The sequence below is a fragment of the Photinus pyralis genome, unplaced genomic scaffold, assembly GCF_008802855.1.
Source record: "Photinus pyralis isolate 1611_PpyrPB1 unplaced genomic scaffold, Ppyr1.3 Ppyr1.4_LG7, whole genome shotgun sequence".
NCBI lineage: Eukaryota > Metazoa > Arthropoda > Insecta > Coleoptera > Lampyridae > Photinus > Photinus pyralis.
This window is the reverse complement of record NW_022170738.1, coordinates 32,612,539-32,634,578: the sequence shown is the minus strand read 5'-3', so window position 1 is coordinate 32,634,578 and position 22,040 is coordinate 32,612,539. Positions and strand designations below refer to the sequence as shown.

Here is a 22,040-nt window from a genome sequence, read left to right as displayed (position 1 = left end):
TCTGCACGTTCTTCGGTTTCATTAATGATGTTATTATTGTCTTCGCCCTCGATAATAATTTCTTCGGGATCAGGTGCACGTGGAAGAAATTCCGCATTGCTATAAATGCGTTCGAAGATTTCCTTAGCCTTAAAATGCCTCGTTAATATCTGACGGCAAGCTTCAGAGCGTATACCCTTTCTATCGCCGGATCGTAATCCAAATCAAGATCCGGACCGGGACAAACGTACGTATTCAACAGCTTCTCGCATTCTAATTTTTGCGAAAATGTATTCGGCGCCGAAAAATAAAATGACCACAATATGCTCGGGGAGGAGTTCGATTCTCCCTCCCTTTTACAAAACAATTTCTCGACGCAATGCTTCAGGTCGTCTTCCGGATTTACAGTTTGTTTGGTAAAAACGTGAACAATATCTACAAATAGAATTTGTACAACCTGAAAGGCGCGGTTTAGTGACGTATACGTAGGCCCTTCGGACATGTTCCGGTCAAAGACCCAAGTTCGAGAACTACGCACGCAGCCTTTCGGTCGACTGGAGGAAAAAGTAATAATGTTAAATGCTCCCTTTCGTCTTCAAGTATCGATCTAGAAGAATAAATTGCTAAGAACTGTACGTCGGCTGCTTAGTCTTACTTGTCGGTAATAAAGATTGCGCGCGAAATGTATTCTGTAGTCGAAAAATCGACTATTTCTTTGGGTAGCTTTTCAAGGCTCATTACCAAGTGTGTTGCATTAATACGTTGCTTTCCACAAATAATTCCCTTAAAAGTATTGTCGTTATCGTATATAAAGCCGTTAAGAGACTGATTTAGAGCGTAAATTCCGCCAAAAACAGCGCTCAGTCTGAAAAATTGTGGATAGAACAAAGTGTTTTTAAATTTCGATGTTATTGTAGGGTATCTACTTTAAGGATCCGTTACCGCCTTCTTGTAAGTACTAAGTAATAGTGTTTTGACCAACTTTTGATTTATGATGATTAAATGAGGATTAATCAATCATTAATTACTATCTTTGTCCATTGACGTCCATGATTTATAACATTTCTGGTCACAACATTCATTGTTTGACATGAAGATTGAAGATACCAAATAAATCAGGTCCTAAAATGCATCCTTGTGAAACACCGCCATTGATATCCAAATACTTCGATATTTTTGTAAGTGACGACTTAAGTCTGTACCAAAATTACATTTACCTAATGGTCATGTTTAACAAACAAATTACAAAAGGTTCCATTTTTAAGTAAGTATGCCATGGTTTAGGCGTAAAAATAAAGCGCGGTGTGAGAATTCTTATTTTCCACAGCACGCTTAAAACTTTTGAAAATGCACTTTACATTTTTTTCAATTATAATGAACTGTAAATAATGATTCCTTTCGGTCCATTCCTTAACTTTAACAATCCTGAAATTCCGAATGCGCACATGCGCTCGTGTCACCTAAAAGTGGACGCGCATGCGTACAAAGTAGAGCTATGACATTTTTTTTAAGTATAGGTAACACGTTACTATACATTTGGTTTGCCTTTTAATTAGGAATGTGGACCTACTGAAAATAATGGTTCCAGTTCTAACACTTCCATGGCAAAATTATTTATAATGGATTCGGTTCGGGTTCCAGTTCTCTAGAAATAATTGTAAAATTCCAGTTCCGAGTTTTTCAGATTTGTAACAGTCTTTTATCTGTTCCAAACAAGGGTCAGAAAGTAATAGTGTTCCCTTTCATAGTTATAACAGTTCCAGTTATTATGAGCACTATTAGATGATGTTTATCCTGTTCTTATTCGGAATGGTTTTTTCAATTTTTTCAATTTTTGAAAAGTGCTATCACAAGAAAAGAGCACAAGGTACCCTCTAGCCATTTTTATTAATTTCATGATCGTACAGGGGGGTTTATTAGCGTCATTTACCCCACTCCTCTTGTAATTTACTCTCTTTAAGTTGGTATTAAAACATCAAAGCTAAACTTGGTTTTTGAAAATGTCCATTTTAGTTGTCGAGCCAGGAATTGTAGTTGGACATTTTTTTTGAATTTTTAAAATGTGCCCAGCTGAGATCTCAAATCTTCGGACAGATAGACAGAGTTTAGCTATATGTTGTTGAATAACTATGCTAAAAACACTACTTTCGTGTGTCAAAACTCTACCACATTGATAGAATGCAATTTTAGTTCAATTCTACAACCTTCCTCCGAGATCGCCTACAATAACATCAAAAATGAATCTCATTCGAGGAACTACCTGCAAAAAGCCTGCGTGATTTCCCCACTGCCATACATCGAATACAAAAATGGAGTTTTACCAAATCGGCCCAAACTTCCAAGAAAGCGCTTAGTCTTTTCCACGCCCTCCAAGCATAAAGTATCGTCAGTACACATCGCAATCGCATACAACACATAATGAATTAAATTCTCAGTTAACTTCCGATCTTTTAAGTAACTTTGGAATGTTTTACCCTCGTAACCTTTGAACTCATTTTCGTCACCATCGACGCACGAAGTCAGCAACTTCATCAACATGCGCTTCTCGATGACCGACACTCTGTTACTCGAAAATACATCGGACCTCGAGCACGGCACTATCTCTAGGCTCCCATTTAACCACGTCAGAATGCGGCTGACACTCCGAAATTCGGAATAACGTGCGATATTTGACGAGATCAACAACTCCACGAAATCGCCCTTGGCAAAGTGCAACTGCAAAATTGTTTGTAAATATATCGCAACAGATTTCGAGTTTTAGACAGCTTAAACGTGTATTAAGAGCCATAGAAAGTATCTAAGATACTCTGGAAAGAACTAAATAGCACCTCAGAGTGGAAACGTTAGTTTTTCAAAAATAAAATACAATAAGCCCCTTTTACACAAATTCCACCCACCTTAGGCGCAAGATCGATGTTGAATTTTCGAGAGATCTTCAGCAATTTCTCCTGCGTCCACTCGTGCTCCTCTTGTGCGACCGCACTATCCGATTCATCCACATCTTTTTCAGGATTCGACCTGCAATTTAACAATGAATCTGCTTTGATTAAGTGCACAATCAATTACTCGGGAATGTGCCATTTCTGCGAGTGAATCCTTAAATCGAAAACATCATTCCCAACCGGATATACTATCTCGTTCTCCTTATTCTCCACTACTGGCTGAGAACGATTACCTTCGGGGATTTTGCTGATGGAGTCCAAATTGAATGACGCCCACAATCCACCGTAGTAAGAGTTGCTGCACAAAGCAAAGTTAGACTTGGTAGATCGGAATGTAAGATTACCTGTCGATGTGAAGAACGCGTTTTCCAATTCGGCTGGCGGCAGCTGACACGATTGACTCGACCATTCCTAAAGAAACCGATGAGTAATTGTTAGTAACTGGCAGGGGAAAATTACCTGTCCCAACGACTATTATATCAAAATCGGAGGGCAAGTCGTACTCCATTTTGACGTCTTTTGCGCGGTTCAGTCAGTAGAACACAATTTGAATTGATCCTTTCACAAGTAAAAAACAAAAAGTTTGAGGTTAGGTTTATGACAAGCACCGCGAGCTAAAGGTGGAGGATGTGCTAAACCGCGAGCTCGCCGCTCATCATTGATTATATACATTTATGAACAACGCGCTTTTCTACAAAACTCTAGACCCTATTTTTAAATTTTTCCATTTATAAAGAATGCAACATTTGTTTACATCTTTAATTAAAACTTTACACAAAATATTACTCAATTAGGTCAAATGATTTAACGTAGTTCAAAACGATCGTAAGCGTAGTTCCAACGGTGGTAGAAAAAACAATCAGCTGTTGGAGATGTTTTCAAAGAAAAAAATACAATAAATCCTTTTTAAAAAATGGAAGAAGTAGACAATATCATTATAGACGCCTTACGAAATCTGTCTTGGTAAGAAGGACCTTGTGTTACGCTAAAATAACTTCATGTTACAGTAATATCGATGAAAATGTCAAAAGTCTGAAAGAGTTCACCACCGAAATGGTGTTTTCATCGATGTCGCACTGTCTCGAAACAATCTTACCTGATATCAGCTTGCCAGGTAGCCTTCCGCAGTCGATGAGTCTACGTCTAAAGCATGCCACAGCGATAGCGGAGCACATTAAGGGCTTGGGATACAGAGGTGATATGGGGTATCAGACGATTTTGTACTGCAACGAGATTGAAGTACGTAGAGTACTCATGTTTTTGGTGGAAAGACTTCCACGTGAGACACACAAAACTGTCACAGACGAGCTTGGTACATCGTCCTCGTGTCCTGAGCATCACTAATGTTAAGTTGTAGGATACGTGCCACGGCTCGTGAAAAAGATCGAAGAAACCATTCGTCTGAACCTTGAAAAGCCATGGGTACCATGTGATCTGTTGAGGCAGGGAGTGCGCGATTGTGGAAGTGTCGACCTAAAGCTAGATTTTGGACACAGCCCAAGGTTGCTAAGCGAAAGAATTCAAGTGCCAAACTTACAGGACGAACCAGTTACAGAAGGTTGTAATGATTATCTCTTAATCTACTGACACTTCACTTTTAGCATTAAAGCATTACTGGATTCATCATCTTCCGGACGTTTCGCGCCAATGTGCCCCACACAATTTAATTCCCAGTCTTCTCTACAACGATAGCAAGTTTGTAGGCACAGTTGATTTTATCAAATCGCCTGAGAACAAGGAGACAAGTTTAAATGTGGTGGATGGCGTTGAAGAGGTTCCAAATGCAATTGTAGCACCTTTAGTTGTAAATGAAGTTGTTGGACACGGGGAGGAGGACCATTTTAGGGATTTACATAATGAACTCGAAGATTATAAACGCAAACACGAAGGGTTGGTGAAAGTTTATAATGATTTGGAGCAAGAGTCTAATAAGGTAGGAGAAGGGAGGGCATACATTTGCCTCCAAAATTTTGTGGATTGTGTTAATTACCTCGAAAGTTCATTATACAGTGTGTCTCCTAATTGCTTGTCTCTTGTAAAAGCAAAAAAAATGCCAATTGAATTTCTGGGGATCCGCCCTGTTTGGTTGGAAACTAATTTGTGACAATTTTAGTTTCGAAAAATCAAGGGTGCCTTTGAAATTTTCAAAAAACGTTTTTGGTATACAAGACGGGGACGAGATATGCACAAATGTTATTAAGAAAAGTTGTTTAGATTGAAAAACTGAGTAAACATGCAAAATTCAAAGTCCTAGGCCTATTTTGATTTTTTTTATGTTTTTGTAACTGAATTTTTTTAGGGAATCTGAAAAAATGTAACTCAAAAATAGTGTTCAAAACAGAATGTAATGACTGTGTAGCAAATTTGAAGCCGTTAGGAACATTTTTTCAGACTCCCTCAAAAAACCGAGTTAAAAGATAAAAACATAAAAAAAAACAAAGTAGGTCTTGAACTAGAAGTTTTTCCAAAAGATTTCCCTACAAGTAAATTCAAGTAGATTTTTACTAATGTAACTTTTCCTGGTTTTTAGATTCTAAAAATTGAAACCTGTATTTAAAAGTCATAAGAAGTTCAAACTAAGAATCCTAAGATGCAAAAATCTTGGAATTCTTCAATTTGAATTTTCCACAATATACTCATTTAAAACCTTTTTTTTACCAAGAGGTGATCAAATAAAAATTCACCTATCAAGCTTTTTGAAATTTCAATTGAAACCTTAAATTGTTAGTATCAAACTTAAAATTTTGGATTTAAACCTAGAAATAAATTTTGAAGTGTGAGTCAATACTTCGACCATTCCAGTTACTTTGAGTAAAATTCCCTCTTTTCCAGACTAAGGAAATGCGTAACAAAAAAGAGCAAGTATTGAAAGAATCGGTTGCGAAAATAAAAACCAGATCAAAAACAATGGCGGTATTAAAAAATGACGATAATCTAATCAAACTAAAGAGTCTGGTAGAGAATGGTAACAAACGGTTAGTCGAACTGGCCAACCATTGGAACGATATACAGACGCCATTATTAAAGGAATATGAACAACTGCAGCAACAAATGAATACGCAAAAGGTAGGAAAACACCTCCTTTGCACATTCACAATTTGCCATCTTTCAGGCTAAACTTCTCGGTGAAGAACAAAAACTGCAGAATGTGAAAACAAAAAAGGCAGAGTTGTTGAAGGAGTTGGCGGATAAGGAGAAGCTGGAACGACAGTTACTGCAAGAGTGCGAAACGCTCCACAAGAACACGAATCGGTAGGTATGACCAGATCAAAGCTGCTTAGTACGTGGGGCGTTGTAGGTCGGCCTATACCAGAAGAATTTTGGAAATAATCGGAAATATCAAGAAGCAAAATGATGACATAGACAAAATTTTGTATGACACTAAAATCGTACAGAAAGACATCAATAACCTAAACGGACAGTTAGATCGTTCATTTACGCTGTCAGACGAGCTAATATTTAGAGTAAGTTAAGTCGATACGGTAACCAATTCATGATCGCTGGCTCTAGGATGCAAAGCGCGATGAAATGTCACGTAAAGCCTACAAACTGCTGGCAACGTTACACGGCGACTGTGGGGAGGTGGTGCAGGCCGTGACCAATCTGGGTTTGGTCGAGCGCGAGTGTAGAAACTTGCAAGAGCAAATTGACGCTGAGCTGCTTAGGGAAACTGGTAGCAAGCTCGAGCGGTTAAATGCGGATATCGCAGCAATTAAGAAAGAGAATGCCGAATTGGAAAATAAAGAACATTAAACTATTATTGTCTCCCTTTATTTTCGGGCTTCTCTTTTCCAAAAAATAAACAATAAGTGAATTTTTGGACTACAACGCAAAATGTGCCAAATTCTTGACACACAGTTTCCTAGGTCAAACGAAAAATTGCGTTTTTGGAAGACTGTCTTCAAAAAATGGTACGTAAGTGTAGGGAAACATGTTTCCCACGAAAGTTTATTATTTTCCGATGTAGAAACTATTATAGCGTGGTCAAAGTACACATAGAGCTTCACAAAAATAAAAACCTCTTGAAATTTCAAATTTGAGTATTCAAAAGGGTTGTGCTTAATATGAAAAATTCTTTACGAAGATAGGTATGCAATTTTCCGGAAAATTGTCGAGTGAAAAATGTTGTTTTTGTTTTTTCACTCTAATTGTTTAAATATTAAATATAAGGAAAAAAGTTTCAATTAAAATTTGTAGCTGATGCATTTATCTACAAATTTTGTCTGAAAAGTTTTTCTGTAAATTGGAAAGTGTACGAGATATAATTGATTTCAGCGGAAGTCGATTCGTGGGTGCGCGCGAACGTTCCGTGAGCCGAATTTATTAAAGGCTTGATTTTAAAATTAATAATTTGAAGGTTGTAATGCACTGAAAAATGAAACAAGACGCTGCTCCCCTTGAAATTTTAAATATGATCTTTTGTAACTGCAAGACTGGTTGTAAAAAGGCTTGCGCCGGCTGTAGAAAAGCTGGGCTACCTTGTTCACCTGCATGTGGTCACTATCAAACGGGAAATTGTACTAATTTAGAAAAAAACAACGTAGATATTGACGAAGATGCAAATAATGATGACTTAACGACGATCAAACAACTATAAATGGTGATAATCAAAGGCACTCAAGGTTCACATTTTGGGTATAACTTCAGTGAAGATGAAAATGATATTGAGTTATATTTGAGCTCGGAAGATGAATGATACTGATTGATTTCGATATGATTAATAAATGAAAACTCTACATTTCTACGTGTCATTGTTTATTTACTATCTTAAAATTAAAAACTTGAAAATCGATGTTGTTTAAAAATACTCTGTGGAAAATTTGGTAGGTATATTTCAAAAACTAATGAAGATATCAGAAAACTTTTCAGACAAATTTTGTAGGTATTGGCTATAATTTTTGATTTGAACATTTTTCTGTATTTTCATTATTTAAACAATTAGAGTGAAAAAATAAATAAAAAAATTTTCAACCAGTTCTTCCGCAAAATTGCTTACCTAAATTGGTAAAGATTTTCTCATATTAAGCACATTTGAATTTCCAAAAGGTTTATTTTTTTGCTGCATTTTACGAATATTTTGTGTACTTTGACCAGGCTATTAAGTTTCCTAACAATTAAGGGTCTACCGTACTAAAATCAAGTTGCTGTGATCGGATTAATTTTAAGTTATATTACAGCAGTTACTTCTATGAAGGCATCCTAAAAAGGAAATTTGAATTGGAGGTGTACTTTTTTGAAAAGCAGTCAAAAGTCAAAAATTTTGAAAAATCTTGAAAATCTTTGATGCTGGGTATAGAAAAATGTGGTATCAAACGACGTAGACTTTCATGTAGATTTCGAAAATGCAATAAAATACAGGGTGTTCTATTTAAAATAAGAAAGTTGTGGTCCAAATCCGGTAAAACCGAAAGTGAAACGATCATGATACCTAATATTTTCCTTCGATAGATAATAAAAAACTAAAAACGGTGTGCGTGAAACAGCCTGTATAAAGTAAAGCACTGCAAAAACGTAATTCCTTATTTGGTTTATATAGGGTGTACATTTGTACAAGTAAGTAAAAGTTCCTATGCATCAAATCAAGATCTATATCTGTCTCCCATAGCAAGGAGTAAACACGAAACGAAACTGGAGCACCATAAATTATTAGTCCTCGTGTGATATCGAAGGGACTTTTTGCATTTTTGTGTGGCAGATCAGTATTCTAGTAGCCAGTTTTGACTTCACCATCAATAAAATCTTGTACAAGGCTATACCCACATTCTCTTTGTTGGTACCCACTTCCTACGTCCCGTTCATTCTCAATTCGCGTTTGAAGTTTTGAAAGTTAAGAAACTTGAAACCGCGTACAAAATTCTCAGCGGGAGTTACGTTTTGGGCGCCCGAAATCGATTACCCCACGAAGACGCTCGCCTTGTATAAGGTGGTTAATTTTGTCCCTATAGGAAAAAAAAAACAAAATTCCGTCACGCAGTGGTTGTGCGTGTTCAGAAGATCTTTCCGACGACACCAATTTGAAAACAATCAGACTAAAACTGCAGTAGAAGAAGATAGAAAAAAAATGAAAAATCTCCAGGTTAGTACACCACACTCGGGGATGGCGTCCAGACGGTGCCGGCCCCCCATCTTGTAGCCCCGTCCCTAAAGTTGTTAATTACATGACCCCAGTATGTACATGTACACTCCTCGTCTTCCTACAAGCGTTGTTCTACTGGCCCGCAGTTGCCGCCAGCCAGCGGACCAAAGGTGCCTTTTTACAAATAAATTTGCAAAAATGCGCTAGACATTACCTCATCCGTATAGTTTCATTCAAAACCGTCTAATAAACAAGTCATCAGTCATTACACTTTTACTTTTAGTGAAACAAATTACACAAATGACAAATATCAAACAAATAAACAGTACAACTCCATGGAACCTCGTCCCAAGCGTCTTCGGTTTGTTGCGTATAGGTACAAGCGAGGCCTACGATACTTACAGGCCGGAGCGCTCGAAAAAGTCACGTGACGTTAGGAGTCATATGAAATACATTACGGCTTATGGAAAATCCGTGCGCGGCTTCACTATTTATTTTTTTTACTCCGGATCCGTTCAACATAGAGCCACGAAATTTCAATGAGAGCTTGTCAATAGTACACACAATCAAATTATGGTGTTCGTTAATTTTTAATAACACTAAAAATAATTAATTTTTAGGTTTAAAGTATTGAAGATAAAACGATGTTAGTAAATCCGCGTTTTTCTATTTTTACATTATCATATTTCTTTTTCTAGGAACTATATCATTATAATCCTTTCGGTGTCTTAAACTAGAATGATATTCGCCTCCAATTATGCGTATATGATGCCTAATCTGATATTGGTATAGTTTTATAAGGCCCTACAAAATCGCGCATTTATTATCCGCGCAGAGAAAAATTCAACATGCGAGAAATTTTTTTGTTATTGCTATAATTGTATCACATATATCGAATGAATTGTGACCAAAGGACACAAAAATGTTCTTCAGAAGGAATTTTTAAGAAATGGTCTCTTGTTTCCTTTTTTTCAGCAGCTGAAGTAAATAGCGCGATTTCAGAATAAGTGAACGCGCAAAGGAATTATTATGTTTCAAATAATTTATTGTTAGTAATCGATTTTCAAATTGTGTTTGTGAGATTCAAGAGGAGTATTTTGCATCAAAGATTTTGTTTCGTCGTGTAATTTAGCAGAAGATGAGGCGATGTTAAATATAAGTATTGAAATATTCTAAGATTTAGAAAATGACACAACAGTTACTTCTGAAAACGAAAAAAAAACGGCACTGTTTACTAAAACTGCTGTAAGTTGGATAGAAAATGCTATTTTTTAAAACTTCCTTATTCAAAAGGTTATTTTTATTTATTCATAGAATGAAGATGAAAGCCTACGATACTTACCAGGCCTCTTAGGCGGCGGACAAGGTAAATTTCCCATTTCACTTTAACACGTGAAGGTATAACTAAAATACTTTATGTACTGCAAAATTCATATTAACGAAGATATAAGATATACTCCATACTTTTGACTGATAATATCTTTAATTTTATAAGTTTAATGTAAATTTGAATCTCACAAACAATTTGAAAATCGATTACTAACAATTATTTGAAACATAATTCCTTTGCGCGTTCACTTATTCTTGAAATCGCGCTATTTACTTCAGCTGCTGAAAAAAAGGAAACAAGAAACCATTTCTTAAAAATTCCTTCTGAAGAACATTTTTGTGTCCTTTGGCCACAATTCATTCGATATATGTGATACAATTATAGTAATAACAAAAAAGTTTCTCGCATGGTGAATTTTTCTCTGCGCGGATAATAAATGCGCGATTTTGTAGGGCCTGTTAAAACTACACTAATACAAGATAAGACATTATATACGTATAAATGGAAGCGCATATCATTCTAGTTTAAGACGCCGAAAGGTTTATAATGATATAGTTCCTAGAAAAAGAAATATGATGATGTAAAGATAGAAAAACACGGATTTACTAACATCGTTTTATCTTCAATACTTTAAACCTAAAAATTAATTATTTTTGGTGTTATTAAAAATTAACGAACACCATAATTTGATTGTGTGTACTATTGAGAAGCTCTCATTGAAATTTCGTGGCTCTATGTTGAACGGATCCGGAGTACAAAAATAAATAGTGGAGCCACGCACGGATTTTCCATAAGCCGTAATGTATTTCATATGACTCCTAACGTCACGTGACTTTTCGAGCGCTCCGGCCTGTAAGAATCGTAGGCCTCGGTCTAATCAATATCCAAGGTTATCATAAAGTGAGGGATATATTTCAGATCACTATTACAATCGAATGTGACGTGACAAGACGTTGACAAGTTCTATCTGTCTATACATTCTACACCTGGGTTGAGGTGAATTTGTCATCTGTGGCAGAGATGGGAATTACCTTAGACCAGTTTCGAGTATTGTGCCGGCTACTCGGAATTAGGTTTTCCTAATTCGTAAGGTAAATACCGGAGTAGTATAGAACAACTTAAGACCTTCTGCAGAGGCACCTCTAAAAAGCATTATGCGGATCACTCTGTAATTGGGCGCAAGCCTGTTGAGAGCCAAGAACAAGAGAGGGATAATAAATAAGTAAATAAACTTCCAATCATAATGTAAACATAATTGAATCTCACATTTGCACAAAAACGTTCTTAAGTAGACGAATATTTGACAGATTATTAAAAAATTTCCATCCCTGGGAAAAGGAAGTAGCGTATTGACTTTAATTAAATATGTCATCATACCTTACATCATTTTAATTGTACATCAAACCGAAAAATATGTCTTTATAAGTATACCTTTACGATGCACGGATCATAAGGTCTTCAACTGACACAATTTTTTATTAAATTTTTGTTTATTTGTTTCAACATCTCATTTTATATACTGTGCATCGTGCCATACAAATTCGCATTCGAAACGTAATATTTGGCCTCGAGGACTGCGTATAATGTAATATGAGCACAACAAGACCGAGTCAATCGATGGCAAAATATCAAACCTGCAACTTTCCTCCTGCATTTACTGGTAGCAGGGATCGATCATAATTAACTGCAATTTCATAACTATAATAGAAAGACTAGCATTTCTAAACGACGGGTAATTCTGCACGTCAAATTAAACGCAATTATGAGGAAATTAAAACAAGGGATTATAATGTCGGTATTCATCGCGTAGAATATTAAATGAATTTCTATACCTTCAGGTTACATTTAGTTAACAATGTATGATATTGCCTAGGCGAAACTTTCCCGACGACGAACTTTATTTTCAATATATAACAGCAATGCGCAAAACATAGCTTTAATGATCCCCTTTTCTAAGGATATGCATTTTTGTTATTGTTAGCCGCAAAATGTAATGGCGTCAATCATTATCTGCGCGAGGAGCTCGGATCTATTCATAAACTTATTGGAATTCGTGCATTCATTATCGTCGCTATTGCGTTATAGAATTTTAATCTCTACGTCGATTCTACTAACTTCTACGGAACAGCATTTCACTATCGTAGAAGTTAGTAGAGTCTAGATAATTCAAATGACATACTTGCTTAAACTAATTCCATTGTTGATATAGTCCTGATGATGCAGAACCGTTTCGTTCCAAGGCAGTTCGAGAAATTTAAGTACTCTTTCCATCCAACTTCTCGGATGCAAAACTAACTGTTCGTAGGGAACCCTTAAACATCTACTTGGTCCGATTTTTTTACACTGTTCGTTCATGGCCTCCACGGCCGTATTCCACTTTCTTAAACACTGTCTATAACTGCTCAGATCGAACCCGGTAATTGTCACCTGCCGTGATATTATCGAATGGACTGTGGCGCGTCCATCGCGAACCATGAACACAAATTTGGCGTTCGGAAAAAGTTCGACCACGTAAGTGCCCATCTTAATTGTAAGCGGGTCCTTATTACACAACCTCGGCGCCGGCTCGCCGTGCCTCGCGATTATCTCCAAGGTGAACGCGGCGATTGCAGAATCCAGCACCTCCTTCGTAATGCCGGCCTGCTCCAAACGAAGCGATTCCTTTTCCGACTTCAACCAGTGGTACCGTAGCTGAAGAAGACGAGGTATCACTCGCGTCTCTTGTCCGCATCTGTAAATAAGAAAAGGAACATTCAGTTTCGATTGTCGATCGTGAAGACGATTTATTACAAATTAGAATCGATTTCGGTTTACGTGTATGAGGGCAATAAGAAGAACGTTACGTTTACTACCAGGTACTTTGCTTTTATTGCGCAATGTTGGTAGGGACCGTCCTAATGATTGGATTTCGTGCGAATTTGCGGTTAGGTCGCAACTACAGCAATTGCCCGCCGTATATTTTCCTGTTTATATCACTACATTTGCGGTTTTTCTCGATTTGTAAGGCTGTTCCAATTTTAGGCTATATTTCTTTGCCAGTAAAAGCAGAGCACATCGTAGGCATTAACGTCTGCCAGCAAAAATAAGAAAGGGGTATTAACTCCGCAATTTAAAACAAAAGTCGTTACTTAACGACAGTCCTTAAATCTCTCACACAAATAAATCTAAGAAGTTCGTTCACTTTGCCGTCCGCTAATGGGGTCATCACTCCGACATTTATGAAACACAGAAACTACAAGTTAATAATAATAATGGAGGGATAATGCGATTAGGCATGGCAGTAACAATAACCATTGAAGTTCATCGCATTGTTTCTTTCCCGTCATACAAATCGAACGTTATCTCGCTGTAACGACATGATGTACGGCACAGGTCAGCGAGTTTCAATGTATTTTCAGTTGCTTCAGTTTCCAGTTCGTATAGCCAGACTGCAGTATGTGGCGGTTTACCGTACACAATATTAAACCCGCGTTCTCGATGCACGAACCGTTTCAAGCTTAAAACCATGAATCCTCTATAATCGCCCCCGGGCTGCAATTCTGTTCTCAACTTCTCAGAGCCATTTATCAATTTCGCTTAATTTGTTCATAAACGATTTAGGTGGAAAATTGGCGCAGCTGTTCAATTAGTCGCCCAGTTTCGCCACTATAAGCTACTTTACACCTGAAATTGCAACAAAATTAAAAGCCTAACGCGCTAACTACACTTCTTCTGCATATCGTTCAGAAATTAGACATATAGTTTATTTTTGCTATAGCGGCTTTGTTTTGAGTCATGGATTCAAATAACTTTTTAAATATTTCAGATCCAGGGTCAATTTCCCGTAAACGGCATCCGGACAATCTTGTATCGGTTTTCTGCGAACCAACCAAATGGATGTCCCGATTTTTAACCAATTTCACATTACGCAACAACTTTCAAGTGCCAACCCCATTACAAAAGAAGGTCGCAAATCCTTAGACCATAATTATAGTACATGGACCGCTATTAGCCCTATGCTTTCCATACAAAATGGGTGGTCACGGATAGAGGGCACTGTAGTCGTGGCTATGTTACAGTGACTTTATAGAAACAGTGACGACAATAGGAGTTCGGCCGCCATTTTGCGTCAAAAAGTTGGCAACACACAATACACGTAGGCATGAGTGGCGTACACCGCAATATCATATTAGTGAGCAATCAAATTACCGGCGCGTTACACATATTGTGAACGACTATTTTCTAAACGTTTTATTAGTACAATTAGCTATATAAAAACTAAGTATGAATATGAATTTGATTGTTTCTAGTAAGAAACAAATCCCTACAAGTATTATGAGTTTATGAGAACATCTTTCCTTTTTAGATGAAAATTTATAACAATTGGACTGAATATCAGAATTAAGAACATTTATTCAATGTAAATGAATATCTTTGCAGGTGAAGGAAATGAAAAGACAGTAATATCAAGAAGAACGGATTATTACACTTATTAAATAAAACACAAAATTCCTCTCCAATCAATTTATTACAAAATAATTGGTCTAAGCAAAACACGTATAATTATCATTTTCGCTACCATTGAGTAAGTAATTGAAAACACTTTTTGATCATCCCACAGGTCACAGATCAGTGGGTTCAGCATCATATCTTTCAACTTCCACAGCTCCGCCTTAGAGGATGGTCCAGATTCCATCAACTGCTTTCTGAAAACCATCCTTTCAATTGAACGTCTTACTCTGCCTCGTCAACATAATCTCTTCGCTGAATCCAACTCATAGAAATTGTTCGATGGGCTATTGCACTGCGAGTCGAATATGGTATCGCGTTTCACAACAATATCCTCAATTGCTGCCACATTGTCACACATACATATTAGGTTCCGCCACATTCGTTTTCAGCTATTTTTCGATGCCTTTGTCCTCCAATGCTAATTGCACGCGGAAATACAATTAGGTACTGAATTCACGGCCATCAAACACAAATTTTTCATCATCTACCTCTGGCATTTGACTGCTGAAGTCGCTAATGTCAGGCTGCCATCTGTCATGATACCATTTTTTGTAGGAATATCATGGCACCTGTACTTCAAATTTATCAACCAGTGACGTTTATAGAAGCGCGGGAATGCGCGTGAGCATATCTATTACCGGAAACACGTGAAATTTGACGCAAAATGGCGGCCGATCTCAACGACCAATCAAAAATTAGACACTCTATTGTCGCCACTGTCTCTATAAAGTCACTGTAGGGTATGTGAATCGCAGGGTAAACTAAAGTCGTGTAAACACCACTAGGATCGCTTAAAGAACAGCTTTATAGTAACCGCGTAGTACGGGAAGCTTTAAATACTCTTGATTATCTTCTATACGTCCACAAAATAAGGATAGGTTTGCTTTTTTGGCATATCCAGACGATTAATTAATTGACGTTTGTTAATTTATAGGTTGACAGTCTTAAATCGTGTCTAATCGGACAACTTCGGACAGACTCGTTTACCCTGAAACTCACATACCCAGGCGATGTCCTTGACCATATTTTAGTTACAATTAGCAGTCCATGTACTATATGGCTTGGATGAAAAATGGTCGAAGCTATATGGTCTAAGCGCAAATCGCAAATCAATACTCATACTACGGGCAAAAATCATACAATCATGCAAAATCCCTACTACACTCTAAGGTCGCATCCAACCCTTACAATCTAAGTCCTCCAAAACCACAATTTTAATTTTGTATCTAAAAATGCAGTGTCCAAAATTGTGTTACGTATTTTGAAGTGGGCACTTTGTCTATCTACTAATTTAACAATCCTTTTAACGTACAACGGAAACTTATGTAATATAATTCCAACCCAGAAAATGTTTATTTTATTTTTTATTTTATTATCCCTCTCTTGTTCTCGGCCCTCAACAGGCATGCGCCCAATTACAGAGTGACCCGCATAATGCTATTTAGAGGTGCCTCTGCAGAAGGTCTTAAGTTGGTCTATACTACTCCGGTATTTACCTTACGAATTAGGAAAACTGCAGGAAAACCTAATTCGGAGTAGCCGGTAGAATGCTCGAAACTGGTCTAAGGTAATTCCCATCTCTGCCACAGATGAAAAATTCAACTCAACCCAGGTTCGAACACCCGACCTCCGGATTCATAGCCCAATGCTCTACCACTGAGCCATAAAGCCGGTTACGATACAGTAAAATTTAACAAGTTAAAAAGTAATCGTAAACGATTTACATAAAGCGCATTTCCACTTGCATTCATTTCCCATTTGTAAGATGCAACTTCTGTTAAAATCGTAAAAATCCGGCCACAAATATGAAAGATAGCGTTGCACATGGGCAATCCATTGTTGACGTGCTACTTCAATTTCAGTTTATGAGAAGAATTTCATTTCAATGCTTTTCTAAATAAGAAAGTTGGAACTGCGCATGCGCAAACCTAAATTTTAAAACTAATGTTAGATTTTCCTTTGTTCCAAGCGCCTAAGTATCAAATTTCACTTAAATAGTTCCATAGATAAAAAAGTTGGCACTGCGCATGCGCAAAATAAAATTTTGAAACTGGCGCTAGATTTTCGTTTATTCCAAGTGCCTATATGTATCACATTTCACTTAAATTCTTCCATAAATAAAAAAGTTGGCACTGCGCATGCGCAAAGCCAAATTTTGAAACTGGCGTTTGATTTTCCTTTATTCCAAGTGCCTATGTATCAAATTTCGTTTAAATTCTCCCAAAATAAAAAAAGTTGGCACTGCGCATGCGCAAAACCACATTTTTAAATTGGCGTTTGATTTTCCTTTATTCGAAGTGCTTATGTATCAAATTTCGTTTAAATTCTTCCATAAATAAAAAAGTTGGCACTGCGCATGCGCAAAACCAAATTTTGAAATTGGCGTTTGATTTTCCTTTATTCCAAGTGCCTATGTATCAAATTTCATTCAAATACTTTTATAAGTAAAAAAGTTTGCAATTCGGTTTATAAATGGTCGAGATGCGAAAAGGGCACTGTGAATTTTGAATCGATTCGATTCAACTTTTGGCATTGCGTATTATATGGCTAAATCTATGCCCATATTGAATTTCATGCAATTCAGTTCATAACTAACGGAGATGTAAAAGCGATCGAACATTTCTAAACAAAGTTATCGTTCACACGGACAGATAGATGGACAGACAGACAAAGGAACAGACGGACAGACCAACCGGCAGACGACAGATAGCAATGCAAAATTATAAACGATCTCTAGGATCGTTAATAAACGGCAAAAGTGTAAAATTATGGAACATGTAAAAAACGGTTTTTTGTTTTTTTTACAATAACTTTTTTTGTAAGCGGTACAGAAAAAATTCCTTCCTTGGTACAAGACTCGACACCATAACGAACCAAATAGCGAAAAAAGTAGAACAATAGCTCTTAAGATAAAAAACTAGTAGCGTCGCAAAGTTAGCGGACGGCTGGACGGACGGACAAAGTGGCCACAATAGCGCATTTTTTTTAATTTTTGTGGAAATGCGCTAAAAAAAGAAAACAAAAATTCCTTACTACTGTGATTAAACGAAACCTCAAGAATCTTTCTAATTTAAGTGATACATCAGACCTTTTTGGAGAGGGTAAATCTGCAAACAGAGTTTTTGGAGAGGGAGATAATCTTTTAGGTCGTCGGGTTACTTCGAAAATTGAAGCTGGAAATATTAGCGGAGCTGTACGTATTCTATGTTCAGATGACTCTATCGCTGCTTACTCTGAGGATTCCCTTCGAATGCTGGAAATGAAACATCCACTGCCTCCCCCTGATATCGACCTCTTGCCTATTCCAGATGATTTGCCACCATTTCCGGAAATTACTTTGAAAGAATTGTTATCTGCTGTAGCAAGTTTTCCTCATGATTCCGCTGGAAGTATCGATGGTTTTCGACCACAACATTTTAAAGATTTGCTTGGAAAGTCGTTGGATCTTCAACATCCGTCATATCAGCTTGGATTATCACTAACACGACTTGTGAATTTGATCGTACGAGGGGAAATACCTGAATTCTTCCGTCATATTTTCTTTGGAGCTTCACTGATAGCCTTGAATAAAAAGGATGGAGGAGTAAGGCATATTGCCGTTGGAATGACTACGCCGTTTAGTTGCGAAAATCATCTGTTCCCGTGTACATAAGAGAGCTGGAGAGTTTTGTAGACCTTACCAATTGGGTTTTCGAACTAAGGGAGGTGCAGAAGCAGTTGTTCATGGTGCTAGAAGATTCATTGAAGTTAATTCTGAACCTTGCAAGGTTTTACTGAAATTGGATTTTACTAATGCCTTTAATATGGATCGTCGTGACAAAGTTCTTTCTGCTTGGATGAACCTTTTCCCAGCATACTACAAATTTATACATCAAGCATATGGATTTCCATCTTCGTTATCATACGGCAAGAATGTCATTTTATCAGCTTGTGGAGTACAACAAGGTGACCCGTTAGGACCTTTGTTATTTTGTCTAATGTGCTTGGATAAACTGAAAACCTGAAATCTCCTTTTAAAGTTGGCTACCTTGACGATTGGACTTTAGGTGGTGAATTTGACACAGTTTTAGATGATCTCTAATCCATCAAAAATTCAACTATTGAATTAGGACTGCATCTAAATGTAGCAAAATGTGAAGCTTTTTGTACAGGCGGATCCGAAGAACAGAAACAGGAGGTTTTTTCTCGTATCCTTCGTGCAGCTCCAGGTATTCAGTTTCCAGATCTGAAATCCTTTATGTTATTGGGATCTCCTCTGAATACATCCTCTATAAAGACTTGTCTTATGGCCAAATTAGAAAATTTCAAAATTTTGTCGACTCGTTTAAAATTAATATCAGCTCATCATGGACTATTTTTACTCAAGAATTGTCTAGCTGTACCAAAGCTGTTGTACGTTTTACGTACATCTCCTGCATTCCTTGTTACTGACTGCCTAGCTGCTCTTGATAATGAATTTATAAAAGCTATTGGATCTGTTTGTAATATTGAAATGACTGATACAGTATCGTTACAGTCCAGTCTGCCTGTTAATAATAGTGGTTTGGGAGTCAGAAGTACGGAAAGATTAGCTCTTCCAGCCTATTTGGCTTCGATCTTTTACGTGCTTCCTGTCGTTTCTCAGATTATTGATTTCAATGATGCAGAATGGATTTCTGATACAATTAACCAATGGAAGATACTTGCTGAATCTCAAGAACCTGTTGAAGAAATTCGTCACATCCAAATATCTTGGGACACTCCTTTGGTTGAAAAGTTATTCGATCAATTGTTCAATAAATTCGTCAATGATCCAGTACACCAAGCAAGGCTGTTAGCACTGAAAGAAAAAGAGTCAGGCGCTTGGTTACAAGCCCTTCCTGCAAGGCAAATCTCCACACATCTTGAAGATTCTGTTTTGCAGATAAGTGTTGCTTTACGCTTAGGTGCTACAGTTTGTACTCCTCATATTTGTAAATGTGGTGCCAATGTGGATAAGTTTGGGCATCATGGTTTATCTTGTCAGAAGAACACAGGAAAGTAGAGTCGCCATCGAAACATCTTAGAATGTCAGAAAAGAGCATTGCATGAGGCTGGTTATTCAGTCATCTTAGAACCTTCTCATCTTTTTGGAATTGTTAAAAAACGACCCGATGGGAGAACTTTAACACCATGGCATGGGACTTTACTTGTGTTGATACCTTATGTCCTTCATATCTCTTCTCCTCGGTGAAAAAAGCAGGTTCTGCAGCCGCTTTAGCTGAACGCAGAAAGAAAAATACTTACGCTGCTTTAGAACCTACATTTATTTTTAACGGATTCGCTGTAGAAACCATGGGTCCGTGGGGAAATGAAGCCAAAATGATGACAGCGGCAATTGGTAAAAGACTCAGGCAAAAAACAGGAGAGTCCCGCTCAACCCAGTTTATTTACCAACGGATAGGTATAGAAGTTTAAAAAGGCAATGCCGAATGTATTTTAGGAACTTTACCTTTTTTTTTGTAATTTTTTTGATGAAATTTATTATGTTTTAAAACCCCGTTCTTATATGTAATTTGTTCTTGTTCTATTATTTTCATTAAACGTTTATTTATCCTTAAAAAAAATTCAAAAAAAAAAAAAATAAAAAGTCCTTCTAAATGGGTGGGATGTAGAAAAATGATATATCCTGTTGTGACAACAACGTCTTGTAGACGTAATTTCGGTGTAAACCCCTATAATAATGACGGGACGTTCTGTTTATGAGAAGATTTTCAATTTCAATGATGTGCGCATTAGTTCGGCGTAAGTGGGGACGCATTCTGTTGAAGCTGGCGGCGCTATCAAGGCTAATTATACTTGGCGTTTTATTTGTAAAAACCGGAAGGAAATTTATTTTTTTATGAAAGTGCCGTTTCGTTAAACACTGTTAGCGGAAGGGTGCAAGCAAGCTGGTTCGCGACGGTTGGAATATAACGTAGGTCCTTTTACGCTATTTTTATTCGGGTAGTTCACCCTATTTGATTAATTGAAAACTTAGTTTGTTGTGTCATTGTAACTGGAGTTGTTTAAACGTTGCCACAAGTTCAACGCGTGTTGCCCGTATTCTGAAATTAGTCAAGTTGAAGTAAAGGAAGCAGTTTTAGTGCACCGTGAGGCCTTCTGTCTAGGTTTATACCGTCTGTTGATTTAGACTACTGAGTCTCACAAGTTATTTAAGATTTGTTGATGCAGATGCCGAAATTGTACGAGGGGAGATTATAAAAATTAGAAGTTTCACATGAACTAGGTCTTTCGTGGCTCCAACGGACAATGAAGAAGAGAACGCTATTCGGAACTTGGACTCGTAACGGAAGGCTTCCCTTCTTGGCAGTTCTACACACACAAAATTGATATTATGTAATTCAATAGGGGTAGTCGTCTTTTATTGAAAAAAATACTATTTGAGTAGAAAGTTGTACAATGGCGGGTGAATGACACTGAGTATCTTTAGCTGAATGGGTCCATTTACGGCCGGAAAGCGAAGTCTGCTTACACGCGTAATACTGGCATTGTTCGTGCTACGTGAAGATGTTTTTATTCGCCGGAACTGATATTTATTTAATCATGTATGAATCCATTTCATATTTAGCACTTTATGCGTTTTAATCGTACCTGTGCCGAGCATTTTTTCTTTGTCCCACTAAGACATTCGTGATTATCGGGTACACACGCAATTTCTGCTAGTGATTTCCACGGCTGGTCGATTTATTTTACCCAAAATCGTCCTGAAACCTTCATTTTCATGCCTACTTTCTGTCAGGAAATTTGAGTTTCTATGACAGAGGCAGAGCAGACTACGTTTCCTGCCGTTTGTCACTTTACCGGCCGCATTTTTGACATTTCTAAATGTTATGACTCCTGTCATCACTGACAGATTGGCAAAAGTTTTATATACAAATTGAAATGTTATACTAAAATACGATTTCGGGTAAAATTTAATAGAAAACCGTCAGTAAAATATCATTACCTGACTCGGAAATTAAAGTACTCGGCCCCAAGGGCCTCGCACTTCAATATTTCCTCGCCAGTAATGTGTCATTTTCCTGACTTATGTAAATAACTATTTCTGATTCGACACGAATTTATAGAACACGGGCTTCTCTGTGATTGAATTAACTTTTTCCCCCGCGCGTTCAATACCCGTCCGGTATACCTACCGGGTAACTAATTTTTGTTTTTTTCGCTCTTACGACTTAGCCTCGAGCCTTCTTTTGGAAACGCG

The 22,040-nt window shown here is 37.3% G+C and overlaps 2 protein-coding genes across 7 annotated transcripts in view; both read left to right on the top strand.

The window, feature by feature from the left end:
• The window catches only part of LOC116177335, a 334,411-nt gene that overhangs the window by 27,456 nt on the left and 284,915 nt on the right, over nt 1-22,040 (top strand). The window lies entirely within an intron of this gene.
• Nucleotides 3,730-6,681, top strand: LOC116177340 (coiled-coil domain-containing protein 22 homolog). The gene is made up of 8 exons (XM_031496302.1): nt 3,730-3,884; nt 3,929-4,233; nt 4,279-4,479; nt 4,523-4,854; nt 5,754-5,987; nt 6,034-6,173; nt 6,220-6,385; nt 6,432-6,681. Exons 1-8 carry the CDS (start codon nt 3,835-3,837, stop codon nt 6,672-6,674), a joined length of 1,671 nt encoding a protein of 556 aa, XP_031352162.1. The 5' UTR covers nt 3,730-3,834; the 3' UTR covers nt 6,675-6,681.

What these genes read in the sequence shown, in the direction of transcription:
- LOC116177340 (XM_031496302.1), top strand. Translation starts at nt 3,835, where the DNA reads ATGGAAGAAGTAGACAATATCATTATAGACGCCTTACGAAATCTGTCT. An exon ending in GCCTTACGAAATCTGTCTTG is followed by an intron (nt 3,885 to 3,928) that starts GTAAGAAGGACC and finishes TTCATGTTACAG; the next exon opens with TAATATCGATGAAAATGTCA. An exon ending in CAGACGAGCTAATATTTAGA is followed by an intron (nt 6,386 to 6,431) that starts GTAAGTTAAGTC and finishes CGCTGGCTCTAG; the next exon opens with GATGCAAAGCGCGATGAAAT.